The sequence below is a fragment of the Zalophus californianus genome, chromosome 17 (assembly GCF_009762305.2).
Source record: "Zalophus californianus isolate mZalCal1 chromosome 17, mZalCal1.pri.v2, whole genome shotgun sequence".
Classification (NCBI taxonomy): Eukaryota; Metazoa; Chordata; class Mammalia; order Carnivora; family Otariidae; genus Zalophus; species Zalophus californianus.
The window spans coordinates 16,397,435-16,411,038 of NC_045611.1; the positions used below are offsets into that span (position 1 = coordinate 16,397,435).

Here is a 13,604-nt window from a genome sequence, read left to right on the forward strand (position 1 = left end):
CCCCCCCCAACACACACACACAAAAGATAATTATGTGAGGTGAGGGCGCCTGGGTGGCTCAGTTGGTTGAGCAACTGCCTTCGGCTGAGGTCATGATCCTGGAGTCCCGGGATCGAGTCCCACATCGGGCTCCCTGCTCAGCAGGGAGTCTGCTTCTCCCTCTGACCCTCTTCCCTCTCGTGCTCTCTATCTCTCATTCTCTCTCTCTCAAATAAATAAAATCTTTAAAAAAAAAAATTATGTGAGGTGATGCAGGTGTTAACTAACCTTATTGTGATAATCATTTTGCAATATATATGTGTATCAAATCATCATGTTGTACACATTAAACTTACACAATGTTATACTAATTTAAATCTGGAAAAAGAATTTAACATTAAAAAAAAAAGAAAAACAAAGATGATCAAAGGAGAGGAAAATGTATCATCCTTAAGGTCTCATCAGGTCCTCTTCAAGTTAAGTCCAGAATTCAATGAACAAAAGAAAGTGGATTTCTTATACCTCCTTCTGCATTCCTCTGAATGAATTCAGCCCCCAGGAGTGGCTACAATATGAAGTATGATTTCAAGACAGTTCCATTTAAAAACGGAGGGGGCAAGACAGAAAATGCCTTCCTTATGATTTCAAGCCATCTTCTTTAAACTCTTTACATATTTTAGTAAAAAATAAAGCTTTCTTTAGATTCCAATTCTTGTCTTATTTGGCACATGAGAAAAATCGAAACCTATCTTTGATCTTCTGATACCTGTTAAATTTTTCATAACAAAATTGGGGGAAGGGAATCCTTCCAAGCTCTTCCCATAACTGATACATGTCTATCCTGTGTTGAATAGCATCATATAAGAGATGAAACAAGAATTATCTACTTTGGGGGCACCAGGGTGGCTCAGTCGTTTAAGTGTCTGCCTTCCGCTGGAGGTTGTGATCCCCGGGTCCTGGGATGGAGTCTCACTTGGGGTTCCCTGCTGGGTGGGGGGGGGGACCTGCTTCTCCCTCTAACTGCCTCTCCTCCTACATATGCACTCTCTCTCTCTAATAAATAAACTCTTAAAAAAAAAAGTTTAAGGGGCGCCTGGGTGGCTCAGTCATTAAGCGTCTGCCTTTGGCTCAGGTCATGACCCCAGGGTCCTGGGATAGGGCCCCACATGGGGCTCCCTGTTCCACCGTGGGAAGCCTGCTTCTCACACCCCCACTCCCCCTGCTTGTGTTCCTGAAATAGCTCTTGCTATTTCTCTGTCAAATAAATAAAATCTTAAAAAAAAAAAGTTTAGGGCGCCTGGGTGGCTCAGTTGGTTAAGCGACTGCCTTCGGCTCAGGTCATGATCCTGGAGTCCGGGGATCGAGGCCCGCATCGGGCTCTCTGCTTGGCAGGGAGTCTGCTTCTCCCTCTGACCCTCCCCCCTCTCATGCTCTCTCTCTCTCTCTCTCTCTAATAAATAAATAAAATCTTTAAAAAAAAAAGTTTAAGAGTATCTACTTTGAATCAGGCACTAAACAACAGCAAGCATGCTTTAACACATCACATAATGGGGGCTGACTTAAATTTTAAGTTGTGTTATCTTTAGTAGCAATCATTACTAGCCAAATCAAAAACATTAAAATGAATGAGGAAAATCCAAAGCAATGTTCCCAAAAGTAGGAAGAGTACATATAATAAAACTGATGGGTAGAACCCAGAAAAGAATTATCAAAAGCTCCCTGATTACAGTGGAAGGAGACCAAAATTCAGCACAGAAGTCTTGGTTATTCTTCAGAGAGGTCAGATGTGACCTCAGGTGCTATGGGGAAGGTAAGTTGTTCAGACGGGGCAAACAGGGGCGCCTAGATGGGTTAGTCAGTTGAGTGCCTGCCTACAGCTCAGGTCATGATCCAGGGGTCCCGTGATCAAGTCCCACTTTGGGCTCCTTGCTGGGCGGGGAGGCTGCTTTGCCCTCTGCCTCTGCCCTCTCCCCACCCCCCGTTCATGCTCTCTCTCTCTCTAATAAATAAAATCTTAAAAAAAAAAAAAACAGGGCAAACAATAAGCAAATAAGTCAAGTTGCTTAAGTATCGTTTTTGTTTACACAAACAGCAACTTAAAATTAGAAATACAAACCTGTATGGAATTAAATAATTTGCCTCCTTCTGCAAATACGCTTTTAAGTTTTTGCCTCCCGCATTACCCACTTCAGTCCTTTTTCTCTTTCCTAGCTAAATACCAAAACATACTTCGCATTAGTTTTTACCCTTACTTCAACCCTTACCTAAGCTTTCATTTCAAAATCAACCTGAATTATCTGACTTGAGGCACAAACTGAATTCTTCTAGCCCTAGTTAAATGATAAGTAATATAAGCAGGGAGAAAAATATAAAGACAGGTTAACTGCCAAGTGTCCATAGTAAATATTAAGGGTTAACTCCCCGATAATGAGATAAATTACCAAATCTACTTCAACGACGGGCCCTAATGCTAAAGATTTTTTAAAGTTGAGAAACCTTGGAGGATTCTGGCTTGAAACAAAGGTGAACATTTTCTGGGTGGTAGAGATTATGAGTTACTACTTTTTTTCTAGTCTTCAAACCAAGTGGGCGGGGGGGGGGGGGGAGGCTGTGAACTGGGAAAGAACTAAAGCGAAAAGCCGCTGCAGATAACGGTGCGGGCCCAATACCAGGAGGTCAACCTTTATCAGTCTCCACTGTCCCTTTAGCTTCGAAGACCAGGGAAACTCGTAGCGAGTCACCCAAGCCGGGCCCCACCTTGCTCCGGCCTTTCCCCTCCTCAAGATGGCAGCAGGCGCGAAAATCCGGGGCGGCGCGCGCGGCACTCTGGGAGCGGAAAAAGAGGACCGCGGCGGCGGCCGAGCCGGAAGAGGAGGAGCCGGGCCTGGAGGAGCCGCGAGAGTCGCTGCGACTTGCCGGTGTTTGCGGGTCGCAAGGAGCGGGGCCTGGCGGGCGGGGTGTGTCGCGATGCCGGAGCTGGCGGTGCAGAAGGTGGTAGTTCACCCCCTGGTGCTGCTCAGTGTGGTGGATCACTTCAACCGGTGAGCGGTTGCGCGGGGCGGCCTATCGGGATCGCCGTTGCTGAGTCACTGGCACGCCGGGACAGCGCGTTGGCCGCCGGGGCGCTGAAGGGCCGGGGGGTGGCATTGATTCCCCGAGGGGCCCGGACCAGCGTCGGATCACCAAGCCTAAATCACCCCGCCTCGTCCCCCGCCCCCAGCCGGCACTCCGCGGCTCGGACTGCACGTTCCTTTTACCCAAGTCCGTACGCTGCCAGAGTATGGGGGGGAAGAAGCTTCATTTAGCCCTGATCCCCCAGGCCTCGTGCCCATCTGTCACCTCGTCAGCCCCTTTTCAGGACTCGGTGCCTCGTGGGAAAGCCCTACAGATTTGCGCTTCTGTGCCTCTGAAAGCTGTCACCACAATTTTGGTCTCAGCGCCTTGAAGGGCTCCCTTGAAGAGCTGTGGTTTCTAAGCAGGCATCTGTTTTGACGGTAACCTAAAATGTAGATTAGGTGTCAAGCTTTTCTTTTAAAAATGAGAGCGTTAGTTGCTTTGGGCATTAATGAATAAGCCGAAACATCCACAAAGTTTCTTCCGCCTTCCCTTCCCTTGTTTTGGAGCTGTTCATCCCGCTGGACCTGTTACACGTGTTCATAACTTTTCCAAGATAATTACTTGAATTGGCAAGTGTAAAGACCCACTTGGGAGCATCTGCTATAAAGTCAGTTTCGAAGTGGCTGTTCTCTTGCAACTTGCGTTGTACAACTACTCATTCAACCATAGCTAATAAAACAGTGAAGACTCCATGAGGTTTAGGGTCCCCAGTTCCACTGCTTTGTAGAGCCTTCAGCCTAACAGGATATGCATGCATTCCCACTGTACAGTAAGTAGTCACTGTCTTTCTCCCTTGGATACTAGAGGTGCTAAGGGGACAAGCACCATTTCAGCTCCATCTGGAGGACATAGTGCAGACAGACACTGCTAGGTGCTGTCATAAGAGATGTAGGGTTTTAAAAAAACACAAATGGATTTTTGTAGACCAAAAGAAAAGCACATGAGCGTGGAACTTTCCTTTGAAGTGTGGATATTCAATGTCTAAGATTACCCTCCAAAATCAGAACCACCAGGGATACAGAAAACTTTGACCCAAATCCCAAATTTAGTAAGCATTTATAAATTTGCCAGCCCATATGCTTAGAAAAATAGTACAGTGAAACCAGTGACTGTTAAGGAACTGAAGTTCGTTTTACAGTGGCCTCTGTCTTTCCATTGAAAGTGGAGTGGTATTGTGTCTGTGTCTCATTTGCTAGTGGTCAAAGGAGAATTCTACATGAAGGTCAGTGAAATGAGATTGTATCAGAGAGGTTTGACTAGTAGATAGACATTCTGAAGTAAACTGACTCATTCAGCCATCCTGTCAGTGTGATTAGTCACCAGCACACTTCTGACTTGTGCCTGATTAAGCCATTCACAGAGACCACAGATGGCACACACATACCTCAGCGTCAGAACCCATTTTCTGAGCCCCTAGAAGGTACAAAGAATTAGAACTTAGAGTGGGGCATGTCCACATGGAATAGATATTCCAGAGAGCAGTTGGCAAGCCAGCCCATGAAAGTGGTTCTACTTCAGCATCTTTATCTCTGAAGATATTTAAGGATAGGGAAATGAGGAAAGTTTAAAGGAGAAAACTGCAAAAGAAAAAGTTAAAGGTGGCAGCACAACTTAAATGTACTTTTCAAACACCAACCAAATAACTTTTTAAAACTCTTCATACCTGGGGGGGGGTTCGTTTTCTCCCATTTTGAGGTTCTAGAAACTGAAATTTTTCCAAGTGTGTATTTCTTGCAGTTAACAGTGTAAAGACTGCCAACGTACAAAGTTGGTGAATTATCCATTATATTTATTAAAATTTAATATTAAGAACTAACCTGACACTATTATATTTGTTTAGTAGGATTAGCCTCCAGGTAAGCTAAATTATATCTGTACCATTGATATTTCCTATTGAGTATCTATCTAATTGTTGGGTCCATGTCTCTGTGTGCCCATCAGACTGACCTTCTGCTTTCTTCTTCAGAATAGGCAAGGTTGGAAACCAGAAGCGCGTTGTTGGTGTGCTTTTGGGGTCATGGCAAAAGAAAGTACTCGACGTGTCCAACAGTTTTGCAGGTACAAATCTTACATTCTGAGCCTGGGTTAAAATGTCATATATCTTTAAAATTAAAAAAAAAAAAAAAACTGTTGTGGTTTCCATTTTTACTACAACCCAGAAATTCTTGTCAGAATTGCTAAAGTATAGGAGGAAGGCTTAAGGTTACTCACTAAACTGAATAGTAAATATTTTAAATTTGCAGGCCATATGGTCTCCATTACAACTGCTCCGCCCTGTATTATAGCAAGAAAGCAACTATAGACAGTATGTTGACCAAGGGCTAGCTGAATGCTAGCAAAACTTGATAAAAATAGGCAGCTCTGATGTCTTTTGTAAATCCCTGCACTAGACTGTTCACCATGGTTATGGGTTGGCAGGGGGAGATGGAGACCATTACCTTTTACTCAATGTCATGAACGTTTACAAGAATGTATCCTTGTATTTTACGATTAAAGTAACAATAAAGAACAAAATAATTGCTCTAGAATGAACTCTAGACTAGAGGTCATGAACTCCAGTATCTGAAAAGACCAAGCAGTAATATTATTCATCAAAGGGATTAGGAAGGGATGGGGCTTTTAGCAAACTGACAAGCATGTGTCCATTTTAAAGGGGGAAACCTTGGGCGCCTGGGTGGTTCAGTTGGTTGAGCGACTGCCTTCGGCTCAGGTCATGATCCTGGAGTCCCGGGATCGAGTCCCGCATCGGGCTCCCTGCTCAGCAGGGAGTCTGCTTCTCCCTCGGACCCTCCCCCCCTCATGCTCTCTCTCTCTCTATCTCATTCTCTCTCTCAAATAAATAAATAAAATCTTTAAAAAAAAAATAAAAATAAAGGGGGAAACCTCTATCTGGCTCTAGCCAGTTGTTGCCAGGCCTTCCAATTTCAAGAGAAGCTGGAAGTCTGGATTTTTATATGAAATCTCCCAGTTTTTAATGAGAGCAACTCAAAAATAATTTTAATACCATGCTAGACAAACCACTTAGGTGGATCCAGTGTGGCCTAGGGGTCTTCCTAGGCTAGTTCTGTCCAGCACCCTAAACTAAATCTTACTTTTTTTTCTCTCTCTTTAGTCCCTTTTGATGAAGATGACAAAGATGATTCTGTCTGGTTTTTAGACCATGATTATTTGGAAAACATGTACGGAATGTTTAAGAAGGTCAATGGTATGTCTTGATGTTTTGTTTTGTTTTTTAAGAAGGCATTGTGGCATTGATTTATATGTGTGTGTATTTGTGTGTGCGTGCACCCAGGTACATGCCCCTGATGTCTTTTTGTTTCTTAGTATGCCCTTTTCTTTGTTTAATGTCAAGGGCTCTTTCACTTAGCTATACTTAAGTAAGACTAATGGTAGTAGAGGAATGAGGCAGAATAAATGAGAAACTGGAGTAGCAATTTAAGGCCAGCTAGACCCACCTAGGTTTCGGATCTAGCCCTCTGTAGCAGAAAAGTGAAGAACTATTAAACAAAATCCTGTTGCCCCGAGAGCTTAAATACCATCAGGGTAAATATATCTCTCTGTCACATGTATCATTTTCATTTTATTTCATTATAGCAACCACATATGCTTTGGAAATGTTTATTTCCACAACATTCACAGTTCCAGTCTCTGTGACCTAGAGTTGCATTTGTTTATGTGTTGCCTTGGACTTGTTTTCTAGTGTCATGTGTGACTGATCTCAACTAGTCTGAGACACAGATATCTCTGCATTTCCCTCACTGCTTATTTTCTAAGAATTCTGTTTTTCAGTTTTAGATTTCACAAGTATGTCAAGATTTAAAATAGATGTCTGGAATTTTTTAAAAAGTAGAGAACACAAGGGCTAGAGTTCTTACCACCCTTTTTGAGGGAATTCTATAGATCTTCATGTAACAGTTCAAACCCACTAATGTTTTCCTTCCCAGCCAGAGAAAGAATAGTTGGGTGGTACCACACAGGCCCTAAACTACACAAGAATGACATCGCCATTAACGAACTCATGAAAAGATACTGCCCTAACTCAGTAAGTGCTCTCTATCTTTAAAACTCTTGAATGGTATTCCTTGCCAGCTAACATACAAGTATCCTAGGAAGGATTCGGGTAGCAAATCATTTCACTGCTTTTTCTCTAAACTGCTTGTGTTAATTTGTTTTGTATAGTATACAATAACCCAGGATATTTATTAAGTAACAGTAAATATGTGCTAAGTGCTTAATCCTCTCAGTAGCTAAATGGGGTTGTTCTCCTCCTTACAACAAGAAAACTGAGGTTCAGAATTGTTAGTAAGGTCTCATACATGTGGGGACCAGGATCAAACCACTGGCTATCTTGATTCTGGGTTCTTCATGCTTGATAACCGCACTATACTGCCTCTCAGCTTGTTGATGGATGGGGGTGACGAGCAGAGCACATGGTGGGATCATATGAAATGTAGACTCATTTTTGCTGAAAATTCCAACTCTTTTCTGGTTGAATGAATGAAATAGCTTCAGTAATCATCATCAGTAGAATGGCTATGATTGTTCCTTACGTGCTTGGTGTGAGTTGCTAAGGTGTGTTTTTCTGCCAGGTACTGGTCATCATTGATGTGAAGCCAAAGGACCTAGGACTGCCCACAGAAGCATATATTTCAGTGGAAGAGGTCCATGATGTAAGTCCTCATGCTATGAGCCAAGGAGATTAGATTCGCTGCTTATTGGATAATCTGGATTTTGTGTTTTTTTTAAGTCAACAAATCTTTATCTCTAATAAAGCGTAGGTTGTTGATTTTTGTCAACAGTTTGATAGTTTCTTTCTCCCTTGAGTTTTTGAATCCCCAAATTTTAAAAATCAAGAGGACCACAGAAATCTAAAATCCTCTTTTACACATGAAATTGAGGCCCAAAATTATCATATGATTGCCCAGAGATGTTCACAACAAAGTAAACGCAGAGCCTGGTGAGCTTAGTCTTAATCTAATGCAGTTTCCACCATTCGGCTCCTCTGTGCCAGCATTCCCTTCTTGAAGTTTTTCATTCCCTATAGACGAGACACAGGTTTTCAAATAGAGTGACTCAGAGCTGCCTGGAGCCAGATGGCAAGACCCATCTGTGTGATTTGACACCTGAATACTCAGCTCCACAGCATCCAATACCTGCCGTGTGCTTTGGGTGTAGACACAAAGAGGTTCCGGAATATAGCTTTTCTCTATTTCCAGGAAAACTAAACTGATTCCAGGGTAGCATTTGATGTGAAAATATATGTGTTTTGTTGTGAGCATAAAATTTTGCACTTGAGCTCAATCTTGAATTTCCAGAATCAAAAGTCTGAGGATAAGGTCTGCCTTTGGATTTAGATATGTAGACTTTATCCTTATATTCAGTTTTTAAATCAGGGAAAAGATTTTAGGTTAACTCCCTGCAGGTGTCTCTTGCACTGAGCTCCGTCTTCTTGTTCCTCTTTCTGCCTTGCCACCAGGGACCTTAGATTGAAATTTATTTCCTTGTTGCAGTAAGTCTTTCATCCTCGGTCTGATATAGTTGTTTTTGTTTTTGTTTTTATTTTTTAAGATTTTATTTATTCATTTGAGACACAGAGAGAGAGAGAACACAAGCAGGGGGAGAGGCAGAGGGAGAGGGAGAAGCAGGCTCCCCACTGAGCAGGGAGCCAGATGCGGGGCTCCATCCCAGGACCCCAGGACCATGACCCGAGCCAAAGGCAGACACTTAACCATCTGAGCCACCCAGCCGCCCCCCTGATACAGTTTTTTAAGTTAATTTTACCCTGCCTTTTTCAAAAAGGAATCAGAGGTTCTTACACACACACACACACACACACACACACACACACACACACACACACATCAAGATTTTTAAATAGGGGACAGAAGGGAGATGAAGGCCACAATATTAAATGAAGCCGAGGAAAAATGAGCACCTGAAAAGGCATTCCATGCAGTCCTGACCATTCCAGCAGACAAAGTCAAGAGGAAAATGGCATTTGCAGGATTTACACTGTCCTGGAAAAAATAATTACTACAAACATTTATACCACTTAATATAAGTTAAGTGACTTTCCCAAGGTCCCACAGCTCGCATGGCAGAGCCAGACTTGGAACCCGGGTGGTCTGGCTCCAGAGTGCCCCCACTGCTATGCCGTCCTGCCTTGCGGACATTTTACAGCCATTACAGACCATGTACAGCCTCTTCTGGTGTGAGATCTGAGGAAAATTGCTCCTGAATCCTGTCAGGAAGCCACTAGGTGATAAAGTGAACAATATACCTGAACGGACCCTTTGACTAATTCAGGCCACCAGAAAGCCGGTTATGCTGACTGCATTGTTTTGGTGCTCTGGTATCATTCGATCTGAAGGACAGTAGACGGTTAAAAGTTAGATTATCTGACATCAGCTTGCCTCCAGTACACGTATTCTGTATACTGCCTATTCTAGAAAGAACTATATGCTTTAAAAATCATCCTAATTGAGACTTCCTCAAGTGCCCATCCCCACAGTGGGCTTAAGGGATTATCAAGATTTTCCTCAGAGACAGGGAGCAGGGCCACTGCAGCCTTCTAGACGAAGGCTGAGCTTTCAAAGCAAACCTCGCCCATTTCTGCTGGCACTTGGGAAGCCTAGTGATGCACCCAAGAGGTGATATGACTGAAAGCAGAGGAATCAAGGTGTGAAAGGAGTATGTGCCAGGGTGTTTGTAAGTAAATAACTATAGTTTAGCCTCCTCTCCCAGGATGGAACTCCAACCTCAAAGACATTTGAGCACGTGACCAGTGAAATTGGAGCCGAGGAAGCCGAGGAAGTTGGAGTCGAGCACTTGTTACGGTGAGCATCAGGACGGCATCGGAATCATAAGTGGCCCAAGAGGCTCTATTAGGAGTGGGGAGATCTGGGTTCCAGGCTTGGATCAGTGTCTCGAGTTACAGTTGATGACTGTGGATAATACATCTCTGTCGGCAAAGGGCAGTGTTGACTAGGACAGGAACACGTGTGGGAAGGAAATGGAGGTGTGCGTTCTTCCTGTGTATATTGTTTTCAGTGAAGGGAGCGAGCTGTCTGCAGAGAAGCTACGTTAGGATGGGTTTTTATTTTAAAATACTATAACCCTGACTTTATTCGAAAGGGTCATAGTTTTTCTCAAATAAGATTCCCTGCAATTCAAAAAGTTAGTCCTGACTGATGGAAGCTTCTCACAACAGCGTATAGATGGGGGTGGAGAAAATGCCATCCTTTTCAGGACCAGGGAAGTCGAAATAGATAGCTTTTTTTTTTTTAAGTGAAGATGGTTTCATTTTAGTTCTCTTTTTTGAAAAATGTCCTGTGATAAGAAAGATAAAATATATGCCTCCAAATCAAAACTAAGGCAGTTTACGAAGTAACATTTTTCTTTTGAAAACTTGCCCTTCCCCACAAAGCTGGGAGTTTGCCTAGATTGTGAGAACCTGTGTGATAATATAGTATACTGATGCTTTTTCCTGCTCTTCTTATGCGTTATTACAGAGATATCAAAGACACTACAGTGGGCACTCTTTCCCAGCGGATCACAAACCAGGTTCATGGTTTGAAGGGACTGAACTCCAAGCTTCTGGATATCAGGAGCTACCTGGAGAAAGTGGCCACGGGCAAGCTGCCCATCAACCACCAGATCATCTACCAGCTACAGGACGTCTTCAACCTGCTGCCAGATGTCAGCCTCCAGGAGTTTGTCAAGGCCTTTTACCTGAAGACCAACGACCAGATGGTAGTGGTGTATTTGGCCTCGCTGATCCGTTCCGTGGTCGCCCTGCACAACCTCATCAACAACAAGATCGCCAACCGGGATGCAGAGAAGAAAGAAGGGCAAGAAAAAGAAGAGAGCAAAAAGGATAGAAAAGATGACAAAGAGAAAGAGAAGGAAAAGAGTGATGGAAAGAAAGAAGAGAAAAAGGAGAAAAAATAAAACATGTAGCTTTTTAATTTGTAAATTAAAATCTTATAAACTAACTCAGTGTGCCACTAGAGGGTTCTTTTTCCTTTAAGTGCTTGTTAAAAAGCTGTACTGCTGAGAGCTCTCTGGCCTGGGGCCCCCTCGCTGTGGCGGGGAAGCGAGTGCACAGAGGCACTGAGCTCAGAGCCGACCGGCGGCTTAGGCTGCCATGCGTGGGGGATACAATAGCTCAGCCTTCAGAAAAGTGAAGAGAGGTAAACAGAACCTTACTGGTACTCTTCACTCTTACCTATCAAACTGGAAGTTGAATTTCCCCCATCTCAGAAGACTCTTGGGGTTGGTTTTTGGCAGTTTGCAGAACTGCAAAATGGAATGCATGAATTCCGTAAGCCTTAGAACACCTTGAGTTCTGACCCCTCTGAACTCTGTACCCAGAGCTCTGGCATTATCAGGGCTTGGGATCCAGCTCCATATATTGTTTACCTTCAAAGACACAATTAAATGACTTGGTTTGTAAGTCTGTGTTCTAGTCGTCTTTGGTTCTGGGAGTGACAGTCCTTTTCAGAAGCAGCCAAGACTTAGTTTTTAGTTGAAGCTGCCTTAAAGAATTTAGACTTGGAATCTTTGATGAAAGAGAGTCTCACTCCTTTAAAAACAACCTGATGGTGAGAAGAGTTCTCAACTGAGCCCAGAAGACCTGGGTCCTAGTTTGTGCCTCAGGTTTGTCATCTGTGAAGTCCCTAGAGCAGTTTTTCATAAGGGACACAGTTACGGATACATGAGACCCCAAGGTCAGTGGGATGTTTCAGAGGATGGAACAAAGTTTCCCCAAAAGAAGTGCTCAGGGCTCAGAACAAGTAAGTAATCATTTGACCTACCGGAGTCCCTTAGATATTAATTCCCTCTCTTGAGCAGATAGAACCTAAGAGTTCTCTAATGTACCATATGGATTATCAATGTTCAAAAACTGAAGAATATAATAAAATAGCACTAAAATTAAGTTGAATCTCAGAAACCACTTTACAGTGTCCTAATGTCTCAAAGTTTATCAGAAACATCAATTTTTATTCCAAAGAGCTAATTAGTAGAAATTGGGAGTTGACAGTATGATGTGTAAATAAGCTTTTATTCTACTTAATAGGGGCATGCCAGTGTAAGGGCTGACTTCAAGTTTCATGAAGATTCTGACCTAAAATGGGATGGTCAGAGAGAAACTGGAGAACCAACTTTTACTTGTCTATTTCAGCAGTCAAAATCAGGGTTGCTGCATCTAATTGGATAAAATATTTGAAATAACAGTCAAGGCCTGAGATCTACTTAAAACCACAGGAGTGTTGAAGAAGCTTTTGAAATTTGGTTACCACGTTTCAAATATACTGATGTAAGAAAGGAAACCTGAACATTAACTCTCCAGCAAATGGGCAGGAAAGAGCCAGGATGTTTCTGGGGCTAGGCGGGGAATGATGAGAACGTCATCCCAAGGAGTGGATCATTTATGTAAAGGTCAGGGGGCAATCAGAGACCACACAGGATTCCGGTCCACTTTTAGTAGTATAATCTGTACTTAAACAGCTCTCCAGGGTCTTCTAACAACACAATGCCACACACTTTAAAGTTTGTCACGATTTCATAAACTGGAAAGTTCGTGGAGCAATAAGACCATGGGAATACCCAGACCTTGCTATATGTAATAGTTTGACCCACGAATGGGCAGAATTGACTTCTACCTTTTTTTAAGATTTTTTTTTTAATTTTTAATCTCTTCACCCAACATGGGGCTCGAACTACAACCCTGAGAGCAAGAGTCACATGCTCTACTGACTGAGGCAACCAGATGCCCCAAACTGAATTCCACCTTTCTAACAGGATCCTCTATTTCTTGCAAAAACAGTTTGTAGACTGTAGCTTAGGCTTATTTTCTAAAGCAAAATTGACATCCTATATAAGAGAGTGACCCTCATAAGGTTATTCACAAAGTCTTGCTTACACAAACAGCAGCTGAATTCACTACATAACCCATGACCCTCACCTGAAATAAAGCCTTGTGTCTGTATAGCCTGGCAGTCTCAAGATGAGATCTCTAAACGACGGTCTGTTGTTTTTGAAAATACCAAAAATTACGTCTTGGAAAAAGTCTGCCCCAAAGTCTAGATCCCGTATCTGTCGCCGCAACATTATCCTCACTCCACTTCTAATGCTTCAGACTGACTGGTTAACAGAATTCAGGCCGCTCTCACTACACACATTACAGAGGATGGTATTCGTGCCTTACTGGTTTTGTGTGATAACTAACATCTGAAATATCCCTCAACTTGTAAGTTATCCTTCATGTAAAGATGGAAACTATCAGAATGGAACAACTCTGGGCCAACTAATTAAATGTTCTTTAATTATGCTCAGCCCTCCAATCACTAAAGGGACAAGAGAGAAGTAATCCTGTTAAAGAGCTACCCTATTACTTCTCCAGTGTGCTAGATGCAGAGTATACCTTTCCATCAGGAAACAGCAACCTCAGAATGGCAATCCAATTTCTGGAGGACCCTGCAGGTATGAGAACTTTCACTTCACAC

At 42.9% G+C, this 13,604-nt stretch overlaps 1 protein-coding gene across 1 annotated transcript; it reads left to right on the top strand.

The window, feature by feature from the left end:
- Positions 1–2,829: 2,829 nt before the first annotated feature.
- Positions 2,830–11,554, top strand: PSMD7 (proteasome 26S subunit, non-ATPase 7). Its single transcript, XM_027620121.2, has 7 exons — positions 2,830–3,020; positions 5,063–5,154; positions 6,209–6,301; positions 7,041–7,138; positions 7,686–7,766; positions 9,841–9,932; positions 10,608–11,554. The coding sequence occupies exons 1-7, from the start codon at positions 2,947–2,949 to the stop codon at positions 11,044–11,046; spliced, it is 969 nt and encodes a 322-aa protein (XP_027475922.1). The 5' UTR covers positions 2,830–2,946; the 3' UTR covers positions 11,047–11,554.
- The last annotated feature ends 2,050 nt before the right edge of the window (positions 11,555–13,604 follow it).